The 26975-nt window shown below is 37.0% G+C and overlaps 1 protein-coding gene across 1 annotated transcript in view; it reads left to right on the forward strand.

Moving 5' to 3' along the window:
- ENTHD1 (ENTH domain containing 1) overlaps window positions 1–26975 on the forward strand; it is a 97174-nt gene that overhangs the window by 22344 nt on the left and 47855 nt on the right. Inside the window, exon 3 of the mRNA XM_024737658.1 lies at window positions 13696–13814. Coding sequence (XP_024593426.1) covers window positions 13696–13814 — 119 coding nt within the window. The remainder of the gene's footprint in view (window positions 1–13695; window positions 13815–26975) is intronic.

The raw sequence follows: 26975 nt of genomic DNA on the forward strand, positions 1-26975 counted from the left end.
TAAAAAAAAGACAGCTAAAATAGTGGATAACCATGGGAGTGGGTCTACAGAATTATAGTATTCTAAGTTCCTTGTATATTTTGAGAAATGGGTAAGAATATTATTTGATGTTAAACATTTAAAGGTAAATGTGCATGATAAACTTTCAAGGGTAAATGCTAAAAGAAGAGAAGTAGAGTGTGTAAATCCAAAGTAGCAAGAAAAAAATGGAATGAAAAATATTTTTTAATTTTATAAAGGGTAAGAAGCATAGATAAAGTGGAGCAAATGGAAATAAAAAAGTAAAATGGTAGAAATTAGTCCAAATATATTAATAATCACAATAAATATCAATGGGTTAAATTCATCTGTTAAAAGGCAGAGATTATCAAATTGGGGGAAAATAAATCCAGATACATATATATGCTGCAAGCATAAGTTCACATAAAGGTTGAAAGCAAATGGGTGGAAAAAGATAAACCAGGCATTATACTAAGGAACCTAGTATAGCTACATTAATATCAGACAAAGTAGAATTTAAAGCCAAGAGCATTATTAACGAGAATGATAAAAGGTTTAATTCCCCAGGAAGACATAACATTTCTAAATGTGAATATAACCAATAAAATAACTTCAAAGTATATAAAGCAAAAATTGGTAGAACTACAGGAAGAAATGGAAACATCTACCATTATAGTAGATGATTTCGAAATCTCTCAATTTTTGATAGGTCAAGTAAATAAAACATTTTTTAAAGTATGGATTTTATAATTGATTATATGTTATAAAGAAAGTCTTAACATTTCAAAGAATCTGTATCACGCAGAGCACTTTTTCTAGCAAAAATGCAATTTAGTTTGAGTATTAAAAACGTAAATAAAAAATTTCCATACGTTTGAATGTGGAGGTATTCTATATAGAATCAGGTAGAAGAAAAAGTTCCCATTCTCCTTCTGTTCAGTTTTATACTGGAGGTTCTAGCCATGACAATAAAACCAGTAAGTGAAATTTAAAACATAAGTATTGAAATGGAAGAAATAAATTTATTTGCAGATGAAAAGATTTTCATACAGAAAACTTGAAAAGATCTACAGACATATTAGAAATAATAAGAGAGTTTTAGCAAAATGGCTGGCTGTAAGGTCAAAATAAATTGTTTATTGAAATAATCAAAAATATTAAGTATCAGTTGTCTCCAAATTGCATAAATTTAGTGGAGGGTTTCTCAAGCTTGGTACTATTGACATTTTAAGTCAGATAATTCTTTGATGTGGGGACTGTCCTGTGCAGTGTAGGATGTTCAGCATTATCTCTGGCCTCTACCCACTAGATGCTATTAGCACACATCCCTTCCTTTTGTGAGAACCAGAAGTGTCTGCAGACATTGTCAAATGTCCCCTGGGGGCCAAAATTGCCCCCAGTTGAGAATCACTGATTCAGTGCATTTACAATCAAAGTCCCAAAGGATTCAAAAATTGAATTTGATCAGCTGATTCCAAAAATTTATATGAAAGGATCAGAAGCTCAAGCATATCCAAAATGTTCCTGAAGAAGAATAAGGTGGAGAGCTTGCCTTTCTAGATAACAAGAATAAAGCAACAGTAATCATGGTAGTGTGGTATTGATGCAGGGATGGGTGCATGGCCAATGGAACAAACTATAGAGCCCTGAAAACAGACCCAGGTTAACTATGTTATCTTAGTGTATGACAGAGGTGGCGTTTCACATTGGTGGGGAAAGGATGAACTGCTTAATAAATAATACCAAGGAAATTATTTATCCATATTGAAAAAAATGAAATTAGGTCTCTACCTCATATCATGCGCAAGAACAAATCCTGGAGGAATTAAGAACTTAAAAGTGAAAAAATAAAACTTCAAAATGTTAGAAGAAAATATAGGAGAATATCTTTTTCACATTGGGATAGGGAAGAATTTCTTAAACATAACCAAAAATGATCAAAATATTTTTTAAAAAGTATTTATAACTTTGACTATTGTGGTAGGCAGAATTCTGTGAATAAACCCCAATGACCCTCACCTTTACTTAATGCCTTCCCCTTTGAATGTGAGCATAACCTGTGAAGTATGATGAATTATCACTCCCATGATTATGTTACATTATATGTCAAAAAGGGAGTATCCAGGTGGACTTAATGTAACCACATGAACCCTTTAAAGGCAGAGTTTTCTCGAGCTGGTGTTAGAAGAAGTCAGAGAGATTCCAAGAGTGAGAAGGATTTGATGCACCCTTACTGGCTTGAAGATGTAGTGATGAGGAAGGTAAATGGTTTCTAGAAGCTGAGAGTGATCCCTGGTTGCCACCCAGCAAGGAAATGGGAACCTCAGTCCTACAACCGTGAGAAACTGAATTCTGCCGACCACCTGAATGCTCCTGGAAGTGTTTTCTTCCCCTGAGTCTCCAGATGAAAGTCCAGCTTGGCTGACACATTGATTTTGGCCTTGTGAGACTCAAAGCAGAGAACCCAGTCAAGCCTGCTTGGGCTTCTGACCTACAGAACTGTGACATAATAAATAGGTGTTGTTTTGAGCCACTAAGTTTGTGGTAATTTTTGGCAGCAATAGAAAACTAATAAAACTATATTAAATTTAAGAATTTTCTCCTCATCAAAAAACACCATATAAAAAAGTGAAAAAGATAGTCACAAACTAGGAGAAAATTTTGTGACACGTATAACTGACAAGGATTAGTTTCCAGAATATATAAAGAATTCCTATAAAACAAGAAGAACAGGGCTTCCCTGGTGGTGCAGTGGTTGAGAGTCCGCCTGCCGATGCAGGGGATGCGGGTTCGTGCCCCAGTCTGGGAAGATCCCACATGCCGCGGAGCGGCTGGGCCTGTGAGCCATGGCTGCTGAGCCTGTGCGTCCGGACCCTGTGCTCCGCAACGGGAGAGGCCACAACAGTGAGAGGCCCGCGTACTGCCAAAAAAAAAAAAAAAAAAAAAAAAAAAACCAATTTGAAAAATAGGAAGGAGATATGGAAAGCATTTCCTAAAAGAGAGGAGGAAATATGTAAGGCCAGGAAACATTTTTTTAATGCTTAACGCTGTGATGTTATATAGTAGCAACAAACAATTATAAAATGAAATATATGAAAACACAATTTACAATAATTTCAAAAACCATCTAATGCCATATTGTGAGGAATTTCCTTCTGTTCCTTGTGCTACATTTTCTTCTACATTTGGAATCTTTTTTTTTTGCATACCATCTCTCGCTCTCTTCCTCCTCGTCTCTTTTCTTTTTTTCTACTGGAATGTATTTGTTTAGTTGCCAGGTCATTTCTTTACATCTGCTGATGCTCAGGCAGCTCTGACTAGGCACCTCTTTTCAGTCATAAGGAAGGAAAATAGCATTGTCCATTCAGTTCCCTTTTTTTTTCCAGATATGACAATATTGATGAGAAATCTCAGAATCTTGTCAACTCATCGGTATCACCTTTGGGAGAGAGGGGATGTCCTAGATTTTGTTTCTTTCCTTGGCCACCAGTTATTTATTTTTTTCTTTTAAAATTACCTTTAGGTACATCTGTTTCCATGTCAGATTGCTACTGTAAATTTTTTGGATTAGCTTTTTTTTTTCTTTTTTCATCTTTTTTGGAGTATAATCACTTTACAATGTTGTGTTAGTTTCTGCTGTACAACAAAGTGAATCAGTTATATGTATACATATATCCCAATATCTCCTCCCTCCCACCCTCCCTATCCCACTGAGGGTAGTTGTGCACGAAGGCTCTTAAAAAAGAGGGCAAAATCCCTTGAAAAAAGCAGTTTTGATGGTTTCTAATATATTTTTAATAGATCTTTATTGGAGTATAATTGCTTCACAATACTGTGTTAGTTTCTGTTGCACAAGAAAGCACATCAGCCATATGCATACACATGTCCCTATGTCCCCTCCCTCTTGAGCCTCCCTCTCATCCTCCCTATCCCACCCCTCTAGGTCATCACAAAGCACCCAGCTGATCTCCCTGTGCTATGCAGCTGATTCCCCCAACTCCATTTTTCTTTCTCAGCATTGCTTTGGCTATTCAGAGTCTTTTGTGTTTCCATACGAATTGTAAAATTTTTTGTTCTAATTCTGTGAAGAATGCCGTTGGTAGCTTGATAGGGATTGCATTGAATCTGTAAATTGCCTTGGGTAGTATATTCATTTTCACAATATTGATTCTTCCAGCCCAAGAACATGATATATTTCTCCATCTGTTTATGTCATTTTTGATTTCTTTCACCAGTGTTTTATAGTTTTCTGAGTACACGTCTTTTGCCTCCTTAGGCAGGTTTATTCCTAGGTATTTTATTCTTTTTGTTGCAGTGGTAAATGGGAGTGTTTCCTTAATTTCTCTTTCTGATTTTTCGTTGTTGGTGTATAGGAATGCCAGAGATTTCTGTGTATTAATTTTGTATCCTATCACCTTACCAAATTCATTGATTAGTTCTAGCAGTTTTCTGGTGGCATCTTTAGGATTTTCTATGTATAGTGTCATGTCATTGGCAAACAGTGACAGTTTTACTTCTTTTCCAATTGGTATTCCTTTTATTTCTTTTTCTTCTCTGATTGCTGTGGCTAGGACTTCCAAACTGTGTTGAATAAGAGTGGCAAGAGTGGACATCCTTGTATTGTTTCTGATCTTAGTGGAAATGCTTTCAGTTTTTCACCATTGAGTATGATGCTTGCTGTGGGTTTGTCATATATGGCCTGTATTATGTTGAGGTAGGTTCCCTCTATGCCCATTTTCACAATTTCCAGTCTCATAGCTGTGGTCAGAAAAGATGCTTGATATGATTTCAATTTTCTTAAATTTTCTGAGGCTTGATTCGTGACCCAAGATGTGATGTATCCTGGGGAATGTTCTGTGTGCACTTGAGAAGAAAGTGTATTCTGCCAGCTTTGGGTGGAATGTTCTGTAAATATCAATTAAATCGATCTGGTCTATTGTGTCATTTAAAGCTTGTGTTTCCTTATTTATTTTCTGTTTGGATGACCTGTCCATTGGTATAAGTGGGGTGTTAAGGTCCCCTACTATTATTGTATTACTGTCAATTTCTCCTTTCATGGTTGTTAGCATTTGCCTTATGTACTGAGGTACTCCTATATTGGTACATAAACATTTATAATTGTTATATCTTCTTCTTGGATTGATCATTTGATCATTATGTAGTGTCCCTCCTTAACTTTTGTAACATTCTTTATTTTAAAGTCTATTTTATCTGATACGAGTATTGCTACTCCAGCTTTCTTTTGATTTCCATTTGCATGCAATATCTTTTTCCATCCCTTCACTTTCAGTCTGTATGTGTCCCTAGGTCTGAAGTGGGTGTCTTATAGACAGCATATATATGGGTCTTGTTTTTGTATCCATTCAGTCAGTCTGTGTCTTTTGGTAGAGGCATTTAATCCATTTACATTCAAGTTTATTATCCATATGTATGTTCCTATTACCATTTTCTTAATTGTTTTGGGTTTGTTTTTGTGGGTCTTTTTCTCTTGTGTTTCCTGCCTAGAGAATTTTCTTTAACATTTGTTGTAAAGCTGGTTTGGTGGTGCTGAATTCTCTTAGCTTCTGCTTGTCTCAAAAGCTTTTGACTTCTCCATCGTATCTGAATGAGATCCTTGCTAGGTAGAGTAATCTTGGTTGTAAGTTTTTCTCTTTCATCACTTTAAGTATATCCTGCCACTCCCTTCTGGCCTGCAGAGTTTCCACTGAAAAATCAGCTGATAACCTTATGGGAACTACTTTATATGTTATTTTTGGTTTTTCCCTTGCTGGCTTTTAATATTTTTTCTTTGAATTTAATTTCTGTTAGTTTGATTAACGTGTCTTGGTGTGTTTTTTCTAGGGTTTATCCTGTATGGGACTCTCTGTGCTTCCTGGACTTGGGTGACTATTTCCTTTCCCATGTTAGGGAAGTTTTTGACTGTGATCTCTTCAAATATTTTCTCAGACCCTTTCTTTTCCTCTTCTTCTTCTGGGACCCCTATAATTCGAATGTTGATGCATTTAGTGTTGTCCCAGAGGTCTCTGAGATTGTCTTCAATTCTCTTCATTCTTTTTTCTTTATTCTGCTCCTTGGCAGTTATTTCCACCATTTTATCTTCCAGCTCACTTATTTGTTCTTCTGCCTCCGTTATTCTATTATTGATTCCTTCTAGTGTATTTTTCATTTCAGTTATTGTGTTGTTCATCTCTGTTTGTTCTTTAGTTCTTCTAGATCTTTGTTAAACATTTCTTGTATTTTCTCAATCCCTGCCTCCATTCTATTTCCGAGATTCTGGATCATCTTTACTATCATTACTCTGAATTCTTTTTCAGGTAGATTGCCTATTTCCTCTTCATTTATTTGGTCTTATAGGTTTTTACCTTGCTCCTTCATCTGTGACATACTTTTTTGCTGTCTCTCTTTTTTTCTTTTTTTTTTTTTTAATGAATGGGATTGTGTTCCTGTCTTACTGGTTGTTTGGCTCGAGGCTTCTAACACTGGAGTTTGTACGCTGTTGGGTAGAGCTGGGTCTTGGTGCTGAGATGAGGAACTTCATGAGACCTCACTCCAATGAATATTCCCTGGGGTCTGAGGTTCTCTGTTAGTCCAGTGGTTCAGATTCAGAGCTCCCACTGCAACAGCTTCGGCCCAACCCCCAGCTCATGAACCAAGATCCCGATGCAAGCCATGTGGGGTGGCAAAAAAAAAAAAAAAAAAAAAAAAAAACAAAGAAAAAAAATTAGACTAGGAAACTACCAGATATGTTAGAAAGAATATAAAAATATAGATGAATCAACAACTGGAACGTACATCAGTACCACAATAGTAAAAAAGAGGAGGAGGAAAAAGAAAAGGGGGGAGGCCTTGACTGTGGAGGGTGGGGCCTAAGCAAGGGCGAGATTTGCGTGGTGGCTGGGGCCTATGCTTAGGACCCACAGGGCTGGAAAAGGCCCTGAGGGGTGTGGGAGGTGGGGCTTAGGCTCAAGGAACAGAAGGGGCCGAGGCGTGCCCCTCACCCCTGGTCTCAGAGGGCAGGAGACCTCACCTGGGAGCCCAGCAGGCTTCCTGGACTCGAGTGGGCAGGGCAATCGCCCTCCACTTCTCTCCCGTTCCTCCTGGAGGGCCCTCCCGCCTGCCTCTCCTGATCTCCCCAGCCTCAGGGGTGCCGACCCTGTCTGGCCTCCACTTCTCCTCCCCCCTGAGTCCCCCCATGTCCTGCCGGTTCACTCTGGGGTTCCTCCCATCTCCTTGGGCGTCAGAGTTCCCCACCAGCAGCTGGCAGTCGCCCTAGTTGTGGGGAGATGCTAACTCTGCATCTTCCCACACTGCCATCTTGACTCTGCCTCTGGATTAGTTTTGACTTTTAAGAAAAACATCTCATTAAGTATTCAATATTTTGTGATGGAAACTCTGTATTGCAGCTTTACTCTGTTACCTTAACTCAGGAGTCAGCTACTGAATATTTAGACTTGTAGGGACTGTTCATTTCTTCTTGTCCCTGTAGCTGAGTATATAATACAGTTGTGGGTTTTCCTGTTTACCATTATTATTAAGAACTACTGGCAGTGTCTCAAATTTTGTATGCTATTGTTAGCAAAATGCTGAAATAAAATTGCCTCAACTCCCTTTTTAAGATCTCCTGAAACATACAAAACGGCAGCCATAGAGGGTTTGGAGTGCTGAGGTCCTGCGAGACTAAGGCTTTCTTGCTTCTGGGCATCGTGGCCTGAGTCCCTCCTGACCCTATAGTTGCTTCTTTGAGGGTCCGGCAAGCAGAGCCTGGCTCTGGGGTGAGGCGCAGGGCGGGGTGGCCCCAGGCGCAGCTGCAGCTGCTCAGCCACAGGCGTTTGGGTGCTCCCTGTGCACACACCGGCCTCCAAAGCTGCGGACCCTCCCTCCGTCCAGAGCCTCAGGGCGTCAAGGGGGTGAGGAATGGCAGCAGAACCGGTGCTCAGATCCAGAGGAGGAAAGTGGCGCCGTCTGAGCCCAGGCCTGGGGGAGTGCGCCTTTCCCCTACTGCTTTCTCTCCGTGTACAACTCAGATTTTCACAACTGAAGACCTGATTTCTACACATGCTCATCCACCCTTCATTTTTCCCAGAATAATATGACTCAAGAAAGAGGTTATACTTTCAAAGGAACTTTTAATTACCGTTATTAGGAAGTTTGTCATTAGGCCAGTGTCCATGGGGAGATTTTTAGCTCATGGAATGTGTTTTCCGGCAAAGATCCAGTTAGAAAACAAAGTGCTACTTTGCAAAAACAAAAACAAACAAACAACAAAAAGATCTCCTGAAACAAAAGTTTGTCCTTTCTCATTATTTATTAGCTACCTATTTCCAACTTAATTTAAAAAATCTACTTAAACATCTCTGCTTTCTTATTCTTTATCTTTTCTCTGTTTTCATTTTTTTAAAAAAACATGCTTTTCCCCACTAATTTAAAAATTCACCTTTCAAAAAAGATTTATCATACTCACATCCTATCTCCTGTGCCTCTGAAGTATTTGTCATGAGTAAATAGGAGCAGAGTAATAAAGCAGAATAATAGAGGTGCCGTATGTAGTGGATGCTGTGGCGTTTCCCACTTCAAGATCAAGGCACTTATTCCCTCGGCAGCTGGGAGACTTGGTGCCCGAGGGCTCTCAGCTGAGTTCTTCTCTTCAAATTCCCAACAGCTAAAGAAAGCCTCTTTACCTAAGATCATGCCCCATCCCTGAGAGAACCTACTTTCAATGACTTATGGAAGTGGGCCGTCCCCTTTGCTTCAAGGCAGGACAACGGTGAAGAGCCATTCCAGCCCCAGAGCTCCTAGTAGGATTGGCTGAGGCCTCTGCTGCAAACGCATCCCAGTTGAATTTCTCCCTTGGCCCAGTCCTGCCTCCCTCCCTACTCCCAGATGTGGTTTCTGAGAGTACTCCCTAGTGAACCCCCTCGTACAAATCTGGGTCTCGGAGTCTGTTTCCTGGAGAATCCAACCTACAACAATGGCTTTGCCTCAAGATTTATGATATAGGACAAAGATACGTACATAAATGAGGAGAGAATTATAAAGCAAATGGGACAAAATGTTAACAATTGGTGGATCTGGATGAGAATTCTTTGTGCTATTCTTGCATCTTTTCTGTAAGTTTGCTCCAAGATAATGAAATTGTTAAGGTTCCAAACTCATGATTCTGCAAAAGTTAAATATAAACGTAATCACTATGAGGCTTTGAAATCTTATCAGTTTTTCATTAGGCCACTGAATGTTTTCTATGATAGATATACTTGTTCATTTTTAAAAGTTAATTTTGTTAGGTAAATGACTTAGTTTACTTCAATTACACCTAAAAGGACACTGTCAACACATAGCAACAACGTCTAGTAGATGCTAAATAATGCATAGAACAGTTTGGGTATTTATGGAGGGTTTCAACTCCAAAATGTGCTGTCACATTGTTAATGTCTGATAGTTTGAATGTCAGTTTGGTATCTCATCTGAGAAATATCAAAGGGTTCACCAGTTCTGCTTTGTGGTATTATCTAGTGATACAGGCTCAATGAGATCTATAGCTTCTCTCCAGATAGCTTCTGCCAAGCACCTACAGCCGTGGTATCTAAGCACTCATCTTCGAATGACTCAGTAGCATCGTTTCCTGCAGCATCTTCGCTTTTTCCTTTGAGGTTTCTCATTCACATACTAGTACTCCTTGACTGTGACTTCACAGTCTTGATTGATAAATAGCTTGTGATATACAGGGTACTTCATTTCCACTAAGGAACTAAATGTGTGAAGTGTGTTCTCCCCCTCCACTTGCTTGTGAAAACGCAGAAAGCAATGTTGTGTAATCACCTAATTTAATTAAGCACACCTCACTTCCAGTGTTGTGCTGATGCTAAAATAAATTTCTAAATGAATTTCTGTACACTCAGTCTATTCTAACTGCCTTCCTTCTTGCTTCATAAGATAATTTATTATAGGCTTAAAACATTTTAGCTATTCTAGGCTAAAATGCATCTCCAAATATGCAAGATATTTTTTTCTTTCACAATCCTTACTATTCTTCAGTTTTCCTCACACTTCACTTCACAATTGACTTCCTGAAATTTTTATTAATCTACTTCTGTGATGTCTAAAACTTAAGTCCATATCATTTCAAGGATAATTTGTTGCTGAATGCTCAAAGAGTGATAATAAAGATAGTTCCTCGTTAAATCACTTGAAAGTACATAGATGATCTAAGCCTCAAACTACTGCTGTTTGTCGGTATTACTTATAAAACTCCAAGTCCAAAATAAGCTCACTTTAATTATTCATTTTCATGTGAAGTTACAAGAAAATGAAAAGTTAGAGCCATAAATGCAAAGTTCTTATTCTTCAGCATCTTTATCTTACATCATACTTGCTCCTTTTGCCCATGTAGTTCCTTCTGCTTGGAATAATTTCTCCCTCTGTATTTATCAGGATCCTAGCCATCCTTCAAAGCCTTCTTCACATTTTACTTCCTGTTTGAGGCTTTTTCTGATTACTCTGGTACACACTGATTTTTTTTCCTCCTTAGAATTTCTATTCCTAAAGTTAGTTATTTTAAGAAAGTTTGACCTGTAATTGTTCCCTTCTAATTTTTTCCTATAAGTCTCTGTATGTTAGACTTATCTCACTAGTCAGGCTATAAACTTTTTGAAGGCAAGGACCAGGCTATTTTTCTTGTATAATTCCTAAAATGATTTTGAAAAATTATATGCCTCCTAATATGTTTTTAACTGACGTGTGAAATTTTGTCTTAAGTATAGTAAATGCAAAGGATATAATTCAAAATATTGACATTAAAGACAAAAGAAAAGAAAACAAGCAAAACTTTCATGAGTCTTTTAAGAGCATCTAAAGGAATATAAATACTGTTGTGATTCATATCTGTAGTCATTCATTTGAAACAATACATGGTCTTCTTTAATTATTGGCCATTGTACATCATTCCCTTTTCTCCTTGAAGTCATATCTATTCCACATCCCTCACAGAATTTTATCCTGATAGAAAGTATGTTTATGCTTGAAAGTTGTCTCTACATAAAATATGTATATAAATTGAAATTATTTTTCTAAATTGTCTGTGACCAGAGGCTTTAAGTGGCAAAGTAGTTCTTCTAGATTGACTTACTGTTACAATTATTTTTAGTACAGAGTCCATCAAAACCACATAAATGGGGGCTTCCCTTGTGGCACAGTGGTTAAGAATCTGCCTGCCAATGTAGGGGATATGGGTTCGAGCCCTGGTCCGGGAAGATCCTACATGCCACGGAGCAACTAAGCCCGTGCGCCACAACTACTGAGCCCACGCTCTAGAGCCCGCGTGCCACAACTACGGAGCCCACATGCCACAACTATTGAAGCCTGCTCGCCTAGAGCCCGTGCTCCGCAACAAGAGAAGCCACCTCAATGAGATGCCCGTGCACCGCAACGAAGAGTAGCCCCCGCTTGATGCAACTAAAGAAAGCCCGTGCGCAGCAACGAAGACCCAATACAGCCCAAAATAAATAAAATTTAAAAAAAGAAACAACCACATAAATGTGGTTACGTACTTATTAAACATAAAGAATAAAATTTTATTGGAAAGACATATTTTTTATGAGCTACATGGAACTGTTCATTTACCCATATATGAATATTACTTATTCCTTGAAATAAACAGGGTTCAGCATAAATTCTGTTTCTGTTTTACATTTTTAGAGATGTAAATGCTGAGAAGATTTGTTCACCTAAAATTGGGTGGGGAATAGAAGGTGTTTTATTATAGCAGTGTCAATCAATTTTATGAATTCTTTCCAAATAATATGCCAAAAATTATACAGTGATATATTATAAAAATGTTTTTCATCTCTTGTTAACTTGATTAGATCTTTCTTTAATGTTGTTGAAAGCAAAGGATTGGAAACACCCCACTTAGAAAAAGATTTGTTAAACAGTCATTGGGAGCAATTTACGTTCTCAATTTCTGGAAATAATACCAAAAACCTTTTGCTAAAATTTATCAAATGACTATTAATTATTCTGGTTACGTTTTAATTTAACCCAATATACTCAGAATGTGTGGGAAAAATAAAAACACTAATTGCAGTGTACCCGTCAATACAAAATTTTTTGAGAAGGTGATTTTATTGTGTCATATGCTTTACATGAATTTTCATCAAGTCTTCAAAACTGCAGATTTGTTTCATTCAATTATTGGAGAATATTTACCATATTTACCTAGTTGTCAAAGTCGGCCCTCATTGTGAAAACAACCAGTAGAATCAGATTTAAAGTTTCTTTCAGAAAACATCTAACATTATTTAAATAAACATGTAACCAGACATCACTCTGGTTGTATTCACACTCCTTAGCTTTCTTAAGATAAATAGCTAAGGCATGAAGACTTGCCCTAAGTATGTTGCGTTGGTGAAATAAGGTGCCCCTGCCTCTGATGCTTTCTGTGCTCTTTTGTCATGGGACTCTTCCTCAGGAACGATGCATTCTTCAACAGTACTGAGGGATGGAAAGCACAAGGATATTAGATGAGACTTATCAACTGTCCTGCTCCTCCACACTGTGATATAGCTGAGTACCACACATCCTGGTGTGGACCAAAAGAACTGTTGCTTGTGCCATGCTTTGCGATTAAAAGAAATATGTATAAGACAGGACAAACTTTGAAGCTCTACTTTGGGTTTTTCATGCCTTGATTAAAGGAAGCTTCCCTATACCAGTCGTTTTTACTATTGTTTGGTGCCTTAGAGACAATTATGCTTGTATCTTAAGGGAAGATGCACCATAATAATATGGGTAAAGAAAATGTCTTTCTTTGTAAAGTGGGAGAAAAATGATGATGAAAGGGAAAGGGGAAAGAACCAGCCAGATGCTTCTACACAGTTGCATTCTCAGGCAGATCAGTTTTTGGTAAGAATATATACAGAACTTGTGCATCTGGAAATTGAGTCCTTTAAAGCTATCTATGCCCATAAAGCTATCTATGTACTTAGACTTGGGAAGTCTTCAAGTACCCCCAGAGGTGTGCATACACCAGTTTGAAGATAGATTTCTTATACTTTTTGTGGTCCCCAATAATATGCTGAAATATAGTTGCTGCTAATACTTTTGTTTACATAGTAATTAACATAGGAAGGAAAGTGATATTAAGACTACAAAAACATTAAATTCAGCAAATGTATATAAACAGATATATCAGCTTATCTTCATTGGCATTTCTTTTTTGTTTAAATTTTGTTTCAATTTTCTTTTTATAAAATAATCTATACATTTCTGACTAATTTTGCCTAGAACACATGAAATTCACACTGCAGGAATAAAGTTCTTTTAAATATTATTAGAATAATTATAATTGTCATTCCTGCTTTGCTAAAATTTCATTTGAGTAATTTTCATTTTCAAACTCTATTTTCTACACTATATTATACTTATTTTTAAAAATGTTTCAAATAATAAAACTTAAAATTGAATCATTGATGGGAGAAAGGGCTAGAATTGAATTTGTATTTTTAAAATCTGTCTGAACTTGTCAATTATGATAAAGGGATATATTAAATGATTAATATTCATAGGTAACCATTGGCACATGATGTATATTTTGTAGACAAAATGGATCTTCAGAAGTGATTAACTTAAAAATTGTGAGCTGATGTGAAAACATTACTATTTTCTGTCAAAGTAAAAATCTTAGCTTTATGTTGTTGACAGAAAACACTTCCAAGGCAGGACTGAAACAAGAGCAGTGTCAAGACATTCAGTTGCCTAGCAGAAGTGTGTCGTCCCAGGAAATACTACCCCTCAAGATTAATGCTTGGAAATCAGCAGAGGTAAGTCATTATAGTAGTTTCCTATGGCTGCTCTAACAAATTACCACAAACTTAGTGCCTTAAATCAACACAAATGTAGTATTTTAGAGTTCTATGTGTTAGAAGTCTGACCCAGGTCTCACTGTCCCGGAATCAAGGTGTCTGTCTTTTCTTCCAGTCTGTGGCTTGTCTTTTCTTTTGAACAGTATCTTTTTTTTTGAACAGTATCTTAACAGAGCAACAGTTTTAAATTTTGGTGAAGTCCAATTTATCAATTTTTAATTTTGTGAATCTTGCTTTTGGTGTCATATCTAAGAACTCTTTGTCTAACCCAAGGTTGTGTAGATTTTCTCCTAAAAGCTTTATAGTTTCATGCTTTCCATTTAGGTCTGTGATCTATTTTGAGTTAATTTTTGTATAAGGTGTGAAGTATAGGTTGAGGTTTTAAAAAAAAAATTGCTTTTCCCTACAGATATCCAATTGTTTCAACACCATTGTTGAAAAGACTTAAATTTTACTCTAATATGCTTAAGTGTGATTTTCCTTCTCTCTCTTCTTTGTCACCCAATGAGACTTCCCAGTGGGAGGTCTTTCATCTTTATTTAATTCTGAGACAGTTATCTCTGGTTCAAACATTTCTTACTTTATTTTCATTTTCTCTCTTTCTTATCTGGGCTCTTCTTATCTGGATATTAGTAATTCTCTTTCTATCGTCATATCTCTTACGTTTTCTTTATAGTTCCTATTTATTGTTTTTTTTTTTCTTCCTCTAGAGTTTCTCAGTCTGATCTTCCAGTTTATGTTCCAGTTTATGTCTTCCAGCTATGTTCATTATTCCACTGTTTATCCCATCTGTGTTCTCTATTTCAACATTCTGTTTTTACATTTGATATTTAATATTTCTATTTCATTCTTTTTATTGTGTTTTTTCCTGTTTCATATTGCTTATCCCTTTCCTTATTTATTTTAGTATGTGTATTAAGTTTATTTTAAATTCGTGGTCCATCTTTTTTAATATCTGTGCTTCTGAAAAAACCTGTAATTCGGTTTTTTTTTTTTAATAGTTTTGATCCCCAGATGACTGGTTACCCCTCCGGGTTATGGCTGCTCTGTCTAGGATTGCTAGAGGTCGGACCTTAGTCTGTGCCAGCCCTATCAGCTTAAGTGGAATGTAGGGGAAGTGGACTCTACGGTAGAGAGCACCTCTCTCCCCTCCCCGCTCCCTCTACGAATACCAGAGTTAATCATTCCTCACTCTGAGGATCAGTGCCTCAAATTAGATCTTTATCCTTAGCACCCCAAGAAGAAGCAGCTTTAGAGGGAGACACTCCTTAAATTGTAAACCACCTGCCCTGGGGGATTGGAAAAGGAAGTGTGAAGAAGCATCTTCTCAAGCCTACGTCACCACTGAGTGTTCTTACTTCCTCAGGGCTTCTGCACTCACCAGAAGCACTCCCTCCCGTGTTTAGCTCTCTGACTCACAGCAGGTGCGCAGGCAGGTTCCAAGGCATTGAGTGGGCAGTAATTCCACCAACTCCTTCCTTATTTTGTTCAACCATTGCACAGGCCACCTTCTGCCCCAGGCTAAAGCCAACTAGACACCCTCACACCCCTCACACACAAACATACCAGTTCAGAATAGCCACGCCATCTCCCCTGCGGCCCCTCACAGTTTTCTTCTCATTTAAAAAAATTTTTTTATTGGGGTATAGTTGATTTACAATGTTGTATTAGTTTCAGGTGTACAGCAAAGTGAATCTGTTATACATGTACATGTATCCAACTCTTTTTTAGATTCTTTTCCCATATAGGCCATTACAGAGTATTGAGTAGAGCTCCCTGTGCTCTACAGTAGGTCCTTATTCATTATCTATTTTATATATAGTAGTGTGTGTGTGTGTGTGTGTGTGTGTGTCAATCCTGCTCTTCCAATTTACCCTTCCCCCCTTCCCCCCCAGTTAACCATAAGTTTATTTTCTACATCTGTAACTCTGTTTCTGTTTTGTAGATAAGTTCATTTGTAGCCTTTTTGTTTAGATTCCACATATAAGCGATATCATATGATATTTGCCTTCCTCTGTCGGACTTCACTCAGTATGACAATCTTTAGGTCCATCCATGTTGCTGCAAATGGCATTATTTCGTTCTTTTTTATGGCTGAGTAATATTCCATTGTACTGTATATATGTATGACATCTTCTTTATCCATTCCTCTGTTGATAGACATTTAGGTTGCTTCCATGTCCTGGCTATTGTACATAGTGCTGCAATGAACATTGGGGTACATGTATCTTTTCAAATTATGGTTTTCTCTGGATAAATGCCCAGGAGTGGGATTTCAGAGTCATATGGTTTTAGTTTTAGTTTTTTAAGGAAACTCCATACTGTTCTCCCTGGTGACTGTACCAGTATAGAAGTACACTGTAGCATAGGAGGGTTCCCTATTCTCCACCCCCTCTCCAGCATTTATTGTTTGTAGATTTTTGATGATTGTCATTCTGACCAGTGTGAGGTGATACCTCATTGTAGTTTTGATTTGCATTTCTTTAATAATTAGTGATGTTGAGCATCTTTTCATGTGCTTTTTAACCATCTGTATGTCTTCTTTGGAGAAATGTCTATTTAGATCTTCCTTCCATATACCTAGGAATAAACCTACCTAAGGAGGCAAAAGACCTATACTCAGAAAACTGTAAGATACTGATGAAAGAAATAAAAGATGGCACAAACAGATGGAGAGATATACCATGTTCTTGGATTGGAAGAATCAATATTGTGAAAATGACTGTACTACCCAAAGCAATCTACAGATTCAATGCAATCCTTATCAAATTACCAACGTCATTTTTCACAGAATTAGAACAAAAAATTCTTCTCATTTTGATGTCATCCCTTTATAGTATCTCCAAGCTTGATCCTGAGGGAGGGGGCCACTGAATCAGAACTGGAACCTGCTCTGTTCTTCAGTGTTCTCTGACCTTCCCAGACATGCACCTACTTACTCCTATTTGTACTTTCACATAAGAACACACATCTTTAATTCTGGCATATATAGCTCCTCAAATAATATTTTTTTCTCTATTTCCTTGACATTTTTTTTTCTGATTAATTTCTTTTAGGTATATATTGGGCCACTTAATCTCTCATTTTCTATGTATTTCAACTGCTTTATTAAAATTTTTATTGAAATACAGTTAATGTGCAATATTATGTTAGTTTCAGGTATACTACACAGTGATTTCACATTTGCGTACATTATGAAATAGTCACTGTGTTAAGTCTAGTAACCGTCTGTCCCCAACAACTGCTTTTAAAAGTAGATTTTTGTAAAAAAAAATAAAAAAGAAAAATGGTCATGAGGAACCTAGGGGCAGGACGGGAATAAAGATGCAGACCTACTAGAGAACGGACTCGAGAATATGGGGAGGGGGAAGGGTAAGCTGGGACAAAGTGAGAGAGTGGCATGTACATATATACACTACCAAACGTAAAACCGATAGCTAGTGGGAAGCAGCTGCAGAGCACAGGGAGATCAGCTCGGTGCTTTGTGACCACCTAGAGGGGTGGGATAGGGAGGGTGGGAGGGAGGGAGACGCAAGAGGGAAGAGATATGGGGATACATGTATATGTATAGCTGATTCACTTTGTTATAAAGCAGAAACTAACACACCATTGTAAAGCAATTATACTCCAATAAAGATGTTAAAAAAAAAACTTAAAAAAAAAAAAAGTAGTTTTTTGTTTCATTATGTCTCCATGCTGCATTTTAGGTAATTAATCAGAACCATCTTCCAGTTCATTTTCTTCTCCTTTCACCTCTGTCCACTCTAGAATTTTCCCTGTCCATTAAGTGTTTTATTTCGATAGCTATTGTGTTGCTTTTTTACAGGATATTCATTTGTACTCATTTCATCTCTGCCTGTTTTGGCTTCTTGTTTTTTTTATTTCTTTAAATTAATGCTATCCTTTCCATTTTCTTTTTGAGAACTAAATATACTTACTTTTATATGCTTTTTAGATTTCTTAGTTTCATTTTGTCAGGAGTGGGTTCAGTTTTCTTTCTGTGTTTTGGAAAACTGGTTTGTAAGCTCTCCTTAAGTGGCTCAAGTTTTTTATCTTTCTTTTTCTCTGAGTGTCCTTAACCTTTCCTGCCTAACAGTTTTTCATTTGCCTCCTCCTGACACCTGGGACTACGTAGCACATTCAGAACCTACCCGGGCAGCTTGGGGCTCCTTTCTTTTGCTCATGTCATAGATATCGCAGATCCGGTCCCCAGACCACAGGATGCTGTGGCTCAGTTGCTAGTGAAGTTTAGGTCTCATCTGCTTGTATACTACTTTTAGAAGCCATAGTCCCAGGCTGTGACTGACGCCAGGTTATTTCAGCTTCCTTTGTAAGTAGTGAAGCTCAACGCCCGGCATAGTTTCAAGCAGTGAGCCCATATTCAGCACTCCTATCTTGGATGGTCAGAAACTAACAGAAACTAACACACCACAGTGGTAAATCTGTGTTTACCACTCTGGAGTTGAGCTTCCGGTTTTCTCTGCTTTTTTCTGGACCCAAAGTCCCAAAGGTCCACAGCTTCAGCCTCTTTACCATCATGTGTTTTGTGTTCGTGCTCTCATCCATGAAGATGTTCATCTTGTCTTTTAGCATGACTGTACCTTTAATTCTCACCTTTGTATTTTCTCTTTCATTACTATGTGTTTGGAGAACACAGAACCCTGAAATATGAACACATAGAACCATCTTGACTAGAAACCTGTTCCACTCAAGACTGTATGAAATTATCTCATTGATTCATTCTTCTGTTTTAAGTGTGTTTCTCCTACTAAAAGGAAAGATCCTTTTCAGGTGCTTTAGAGACCTTTCTAGTCTTATTCATTATTGAATCTTCAGTTGTCAGATTCTTGTTAATGAAAAGTGAAATGAATGAATGAGTAGACACTCAGTATTAGCTCCCTTCCCCTCTTTTCCTGTGACACAGGCTTGTTTGGCCTTCTGCTCAGAATGCTTTGTTTAGTGTTCTGCCACAGTTTCTATGAGGGAGGGTTGAAATTATTTCTTGGCCTTCTGTTCCCAGCCCTTTTCCCCAACCAACTAGGTATTGGATTTACAAGATTTCCTAGCAGCTCAGAAAAGTACATAAAATTAAAATTTCACCATTTCTTAATTGCATAATAGTCCACAGATTGAAAATACATAGGTTATTTTCAAAGGTATGACATTAAGTCAAAATGATTTTAAAATCTGTGATCAGTTTATTTGCTCCTGATGGCTTTTAAAGAAGAGAATAGACTTGAATAATCTTATATGCTTTAGAGGGTAACAAAGATATAAAATATCACCTAGTGGTTTTTTTTTTTTTTAATCAGTCTTTAAACTCTCATTATTATTGTTTTTTCTTACTTTAGAAGAACCCACCGTAATTGGCTTACATCATTTCACGTCTTATATCTGTGAGCAGAAAATGGTACCCTTATCTCAAAAGAAGTTTAAAGCTAGATTTTCCTTTTTCAAAGCATTACTATATCAGGACACTATTCCATCATCCTACTGACAAGCATTACTGTTATTACTGTCATGAACATTTGATGCAATCTAGTGTGTCCTCTTCAGTAATCCGCTTTTGTAGCATAAGACAAAACCTACCAAGTTGAGTAGTAAATCTAATTGTTGCCAAATGTACTGCATCTACATTAAAATTTTCATGTTTTTAATACAGAATGAGAAAGAAATGGTATCGTTGATTGCTTAGGAAAAATGAGGAGTGCTTAAAAAAATCTTTTAAAAACTTTAAATGGAAACTTCTTTAACTATTTTCTTTCTACAAATGTGAAAATGATCTAAAAGCCGTAAATAAAATTCTTAACAGAATAGGGCTTTCAAAAGCAGAATAGTACTTGCCTCTGGTACCGTCAAAACTAAGGAAAGCCTTTAAATTTATGACACTTGGATGAGTTTTCTCTCTGTGTACTGTCCAGAATTTTTATTATTAAATTTGCTAATTAATAAGACTATTTGTAGCTTTTCACCAGCTCAAAAGACCTTCCTCTTTTCTTGCTTGAGGAGATTCAACAATGAGGTTATGATTTTTTTGGTCTCAGTTGTTTCCATAGCAACAGTTAGGGATGCTATAAATTGGTTCACACAAAAGTAAATCTGACCGAAGCCTTCAGTGTAGTTGTGCATTACTAAATCGCTAGTGACAGAAGATAACTGTTTACGTCTTACTGCCTCTGTTTATTATTTGTTAGGTGAAGAGTAAACAGTTTTTATCCTTGGATCTATTAGCATATCATTTATTATATTTGCAAAAATTTAAACTCATCAAAGCTGTTAGAGAAATGGAAATTATACTTATTCTAATTATGTTAATTCACCATCCTTTTGCCGCTTTTCTGCATCATTGCTTTGTGCTTAAAAGCCCTTTGTTTTCATGTTTGGGCTTTTATTCTTTTTAAGTTAGAAAATACTTGTTGAAAAAAGTTTAAACAATATAAAAGGGTAAAGAGTGAAAAACAAAGTTTCTTCTTACTTCTCTATTCAGTTCCCTTCCTCAGAGGCAATCATTACAAAGTTTTTTATGAATTTTGGGGGGAAAATTTTCTGTGTCCATACATTTTTTACCTAAATGGATTCATTCAAGATATACTGCTCATTCATTCAAGATATACATGTTTTTAACTAAATAATATATCTTCATCTTTCTCTATAATAAATGCAATTATTCGATGTAAATTGTTCCAAAATACGCTTTTTTCACTAAACTATATATTATGGACATATTTCTATATTAGTACATATAGATTGCTGTATTCTTTTTTCATTATCACCATTATTATTAATTTTTCAAAAAAGATTTAAACACAAGGAGGGAAAGAACAGGGGACTAATTCACACACTTAATAGAAGTCTCAATAATTAACCTTCTGTTCACAAATATTACAACTTTCCTAAGGTAGCTACTAGACACGTGACTATTTAAATTTAAATTAATAAAATTAAATGAAAACTTTAGTTTCTTAGGCACACTAGCCACGTTTCAAATGCTCAACAGTCACATATGGCTGGAGGCTACCATGTTGGATGGTGCAGACTAGAACATTTCTAGTATTGAAGAAAACTCTGTTGGACAGTGAGGGTACCACCCTTGTTGCTTTAAGGCCTGGAGGTAGAGAACTTGCAGAGACAGAGGCCAAGATGTCAAGGGTATGTGGTTTTCCTTTAAAATTGTAAGGGATTTCCAATGCAGCATCAAAAAATGGACATTTAAAAAAATCTCTTTATCAACAATAAACATAAAAATTAGTTCTTATCACAACTTCAAATAGAATGCATAGCTGCCAAGAATTTTTCTTTTTCTTTTCTTTTCTTTTTACATCATGAAATGATTACCACAATTAAGTTTAGTAAACATCCATCATTTCACATAGATACAAAATAAAAGAAAAAGAAAAAAATGTTTTTCCTTGTGATGAGAATTCTTAGGATTTACTTTCTTAACAACTTTCATATATAATATACAGCAGTGTTAATTATATTTATCATGTTATACATTACACCCCTAGTACTTATTTATCTTGTGCTGTATTCTTTTTTTTTTTTTTTGCGGTACGCGGGCCTCTCACTGCAGTGGCCTCTCCCGTTGTGGAGCACAGGCTCCGGACGTGCAGGCTCAGTGGCCATGGCTCATGGGCCCAGCCGCTCCGCGGCATGTGGGCTCCTCCCAGACCGGGGCACGAACCCGTGTCCCCTGCATCGGCAGGCGGACTCTCAACCACTGTGCCACCAGGGAAGCCCTGTGCTGTATTCTTGATGTATAAATGAATCTTAATTTATTTAACCAATCCCTGTTGGTAATCATCTTGGGATTTTTTATGTTTTTGTCTCTTAAAAGCAATGTTGCGATAACAACCTTATACATACGTTTTTATGATGCTGTCCCAGAAGTGGAATTGCTGAAAGGTCATGTTTATTTTTAGTTTTGAAAAGTACTGCCAAATTGTCCTCCCAAAAGTTGTACCAATTTATATTCGCCAAATGTGTATCCCCTCACCTTTGCAAATACTATTATCATATTTTTACCTCTTTGTCAGTCTGAGGTAGAAAAATTTTGTTTTAATTTGTTTTATCTTAATTGTATATAAGATTGAACTACTTTTCATGTGTTTATTGGGCATTTGGGTTTCTTTTTATTTATTATCTCTATTAGTGTCCTTTGTTCATTTTCCTGTTTGGTTTCTCACCTTTTTCTTTATCAGTTTCTAGAGCTATTTGTTAAATATTTAGCCTATTATCTGGTCCTTTATTCATTTTTAGTTTTTCTGTTTGATTTTTCACTTTATTTATGGGCTTTTTTTTTTTTTTGCCTTTGTAAAGGAAAAACACATTATTCCTCCTGTTTCTTCTTTACTGTCATACTGCTACCACATTTCATTTCTAACACCAGAGACATGGGTTTTCCACATCTCAAGCAATTTTCTGACACCAGCTGGGTGTCCTACAATTTAATTTATTTCTGACACTGTCTACCTGGAGACAGTGTCAGATCCCACAGGTTAAGGGCTCAGTCCACAAGACGTCCCTCTCCCCACCTCTGTTTCAGATACCAGTTGCAAGTCCCAGGTTGTCACCTGTACTTCTGGCTGACCACTGTAAATCAGTGTTCCAATGACCCCTTCCTTAGGTTCGATCATTTGCTAGAACAGCTTACAGTGCTCAGGGAAACACTTACATTTACTGGTTTATTATATAAAAAAGGATATGATAAAGGACACAGATGAACAGACAGATGAAGAAATACATAGGGTGAGATCCAAAAATGCATCCAAAATGGTTTTGAGTTCAGGAACTTCTGTGCCTGTGGAGTTGGGGTGTACCAACCTCCTGGCATGTAGATGTGTTCACCAACCCAGAAGTTCTTTGTACCCTGTAGTCTGGGGACTTTTTATGGAGACTTCATAATGTAGGCATGATTGATCATTAACTCAATCTCCAACCCCTCTCCCTTCTTGGAGGGTGAGGGTTAGGGGCTGAAAGTTTCACGTTTCTAATCATGGCTTGATCTTTCTTGTGACCAGTCCCCATCTTGAAGCTGTCCAGGAGCCCACCAAGAGTCACCTCATTAGAACAAAAGACATTCCTATCACCCAGGAAATTCCAAGGGATTTAGGAGCTCTGTGTCAGGAACCAGGGTCAAAGACCAAATGTTAGAACAAAAGATGCTTCTAGTACTCTTACCATTTAGGATATTATAAGCATTTTAGGAGTTCTGTGCCAGGAACCACGGACAAAGACCATATATATATTTCTTACTATGATCACAATATCACAGCCTTATAGAAATCTAATTTTAATGTAGTCAAATGTGCCTTTTTTTTTTAACAGCTTCTAGATATTAAGTCATTTCTAAAAAGACTTTCTCTAGTCTAAGACTTTATAAAATGTCACCTTGGCTTTTTATTTTAACAGACTATTATTTAGATCAGTTTTAGGTTCAGCAAAATTGAGAGGAAGGTACAAAGATTTCCCTATATACCCCCATCCCCACCCCACACCCCACTATCAGTATCCCTCATCAGAGTGGTACATTTGTTATCATAAGTGAACCTAAATTAACACTTCAATATCACCCAAAGACCATAGTTTACATTAGGGTTCACTCCTGGTGTTGTATAGTCTAAAGATTTTGACAAATGTATAATGTTATGTATCTGCCATTATTATATAGAGAATAGTTTCATGGCACCACCTATTCACTCTTTCCTCCCCACTAACCCCTGGCAACCAATTATTCGTTTACACTCTCCATAATTTTACCTTTTCCAGGAAGTCATATACTTGGAATTATACAGTGTGAAGTCTTTTCAGATTGACTTCTTTTACTTAGCAATATGCATTTAAGATTCCTCCATGTCTTTTCATGACTTGATAGCTCATTTCTTTTTAGTGCTGAATAACATGCCATTGTTTCGATATACCACAGTTTATTAATCCATTCACCTACTGAAGGACACCTTGCTTGCTTCCAACCTTTGGCAATTATGAATAAAGCTACTATAAACAATGATGTGTAGGTTTTTGTGTGGACATAAATTTTTAACTCCTTTGGGTATATACCAAGGAGCGCAGTTGCTGAGCTGTGTGGTAATAGTATGTTTATTTTTGTAAGAAACTATCCCAGTCTTTTTATGCTTTGATTTAAAAAAATGTATTTAAACGCTACCTATCAAGAATTTGTTTTGATAGATGGAGAGTGTTAGAGATCCACTTAAAAAAATTTTTTTTCAGTTGGTTGTTCCAGGTCTTAGTTGTGGCACATGGGCTTCTTAGGTGTGGCATGTGAACTCTTAGTTGTGGCATGCCTGTGGGATCTAGTTCCCTGACCAGGGATCAAACCCAGTCTCCCTGCATTGGGAGCATGGAGCCTTATCCACTATGCCACCAGGGAAGTCCCTAGAGATCCACTTTTAAAATTTTATTTTTACAAATGATAATCAGTTGTCTCAACATCATTTGTTGAATAATCTATCTTTTCCCCATTGATTTGAAATGTGGCTTCAATCACATAATAAATTCCCATTTATATTTGGCCCCATTCCTGGATTTTCCATTTGTTTATATTAAAGAAGTAACATGTAAAGATAAACCATAACATTAAAAAAGAAAGAAATAGAGAAAAAGAAAGAAAAGAAAGAAGGAAGGTAGGGGACAGAAGGAATAAGGTGGAGAGGGGAAATAGAAGCTAGATTTCTTTGATTATACCTTGTTTTTAGATTTGTCATTGGAACCCTGCAAATATTTTGCACAATTATAAGACAAAAGTAAACTAAAGAAAATAATCCCTAAAAATGTAAAATGAAATTTACCTTTCATTCAGTTGGTATTTTTATTCTGAGATGTTGGTACTTTTTATCTGAGATTATGTGCGTATAATGTGGCGTGAATCAAATAATAATCATGTGGTTCTTTATTTGCTTCATCTTTGGTGCCCTTGACACATGGGATTCTGAGTATCAGAGAAAGAAGACAGGGATGTAGCAAGAAGAGATTGCCGGAACCCAATAGATCAGAATTGAATTGGGTGAATTTTACCTTAAAATTTTTTTGGTAATTGAAAAACTTCTAAATTATCCATAGGTCAAAGAGGAAGCTCAGAGGAAATTTTAAAATACATAGAGCTAAATGAGAAGGCAACACAACATATCAAAATATATGAGACACAGCTAAAGTAGAGGTGAGAAGGAAGTTTATAGCCCTAAATGCTTAAATTAGAAAAGAGGAATATAATTTTAAAAAAAGAAAAAGTCTAAAATCAATAATCTAAGTTCCTTCTTCAAAAAATCTAAGAAAAGCAAAATAAACCTATAGGAAACAGAAGAAAGGAAATAGTAAAGAGCAGAAATCAATGAAATTGAGAACAGGAAAGCTGTTAACAGAGAAAATGAATGATACAGAAAGCCAGTTCTTTGAAAAATATGTAATTGATGAACCTGTAGTAACACTGACAAAGATAAAGAGAAAAGATCCAAATCACCAATATCAGGATGGAATGGGATATCACTGCAGTTCTTATAGCCATAAAAGGACAATAAAGTATTACTACCAATTTTATGCTCATAAAATTGACAACTTAGAAGAAATAGAACAATTTCTAAGAAAGTACAAACTACTAAAACTCAAACAAGATGAACCACAACCTGCAGCTGTTACAAAAATTGAATTTATAAGTGTCCTGAAAAAAAAATCTCTGGACCCAGATGGTTTTACTGGAGAATTATACCAAACTTTTTTTTTTTTTTTTTTGTCACACTGTGAGACTTGTGGGATCTTAGTTCCCTGACCAGGGATTGAACCCATGCCCCCTGCAGTGGAAGCTCAGAGTCCTAACCACTGGACTGCCAGGGAATTCCCTACCAAACTTTTAAAGAAGGATTAGCATGAGTTTTACATCCAGAAAATAGGAGGGAACCCTTCCCAATTCATTTTATGAGGCGAGTATTACCCTGATACCAACACCAGACAAACACAATATGAGGGGCTTCCCTGGTGGCGTAGTGGTTGAGAATCTGCCTGCCAATGCAGGGGACACGGGTTCGAGCCCTGGTCTGGGAAGATCCCACATGCCGCAGAGCAGCTAGGCCCGTGAGCCACAGTTACTGAGCCTGCACGTCTGGAGCCTGTGCTCCGCAACAAGAGAGGCCGCGACAGTGAGAGGCCTGCGGACCGCGATGAAGAGTGGCCCCCACTTGCCACAACTAGAGAAAGCCCTTGCACAGAAACGAAGACCCAACACAGCCATAAATAAATAAATAAATAAATTTTAAAAATATATGAAAAAAGAAAATACAGACTATTATCTCTCATGAAATTATACAGAAATCCTCAAAAAGACTTATCCTGTTGAATCCAACATTGTATAAAAAGAATTATATACCATGACCAAGTGGGATTTGATCTAGGTATGGAAGGCTGGTTCAACATTTGAAAATCAGTCAATGTAATTCATCATATCTACAGATTAAAGAAGAAAAAATCATAGGATTATGTCAAGTGATGCAGAAAAGCATTTGACATAATTCAACACCCATTTAAGATAAAAACTCTTAGCAAATTATAAATAGAAGGGAATTTCCTTAAATTGATCAAGATCATCTATACAAAACCTACAGCTAGTATAATGGAACAGGACTCTATGGTCTATGCCCCCCATGTCCTCAGCCTGCCTTTTGTCTGTAGAAAAGCTTTAGCCAAAGAATAAGTTTAATCAGAGAAGTGAGAAAATGCAGAAACAAAGGAAAACAGTCAAAGAAGACCAAGTAATAATAGTTTAGTCATCGAGCATAGTCAAGGACCTTTAGCTCCTTCTCAAGGGCTCTAGATAATATTCTGAGCCGTATCCTGTGAAGTGTCTTACAGGTACTGAAACCCCCACCAGGTGGAAGAGGTTAACTACATGATGACCAGACTGTAGCCATGACATAAGCTGGTACAACTCCGAGAATTGGCCCCAAGGAAATGGGAACAAACTGATCCTGGAACTGAAGATTAACTGTACTTAAAACAATCAAGATGACGCTGGTCAGACCACCAGTGACCAATTTCAAGATGACCGTCAGAGCTGACTGTGCTGTTTCTGCATGTACCCCCCTCCCTAAGCCTATAAAAGCTCATGCTCAC

Source organism: Neophocaena asiaeorientalis, unplaced genomic scaffold (assembly GCF_003031525.2).
Source record: "Neophocaena asiaeorientalis asiaeorientalis breed wild unplaced genomic scaffold, Neophocaena_asiaeorientalis_V1.1 scaffold242, whole genome shotgun sequence".
NCBI lineage: Eukaryota > Metazoa > Chordata > Mammalia > Artiodactyla > Phocoenidae > Neophocaena > Neophocaena asiaeorientalis.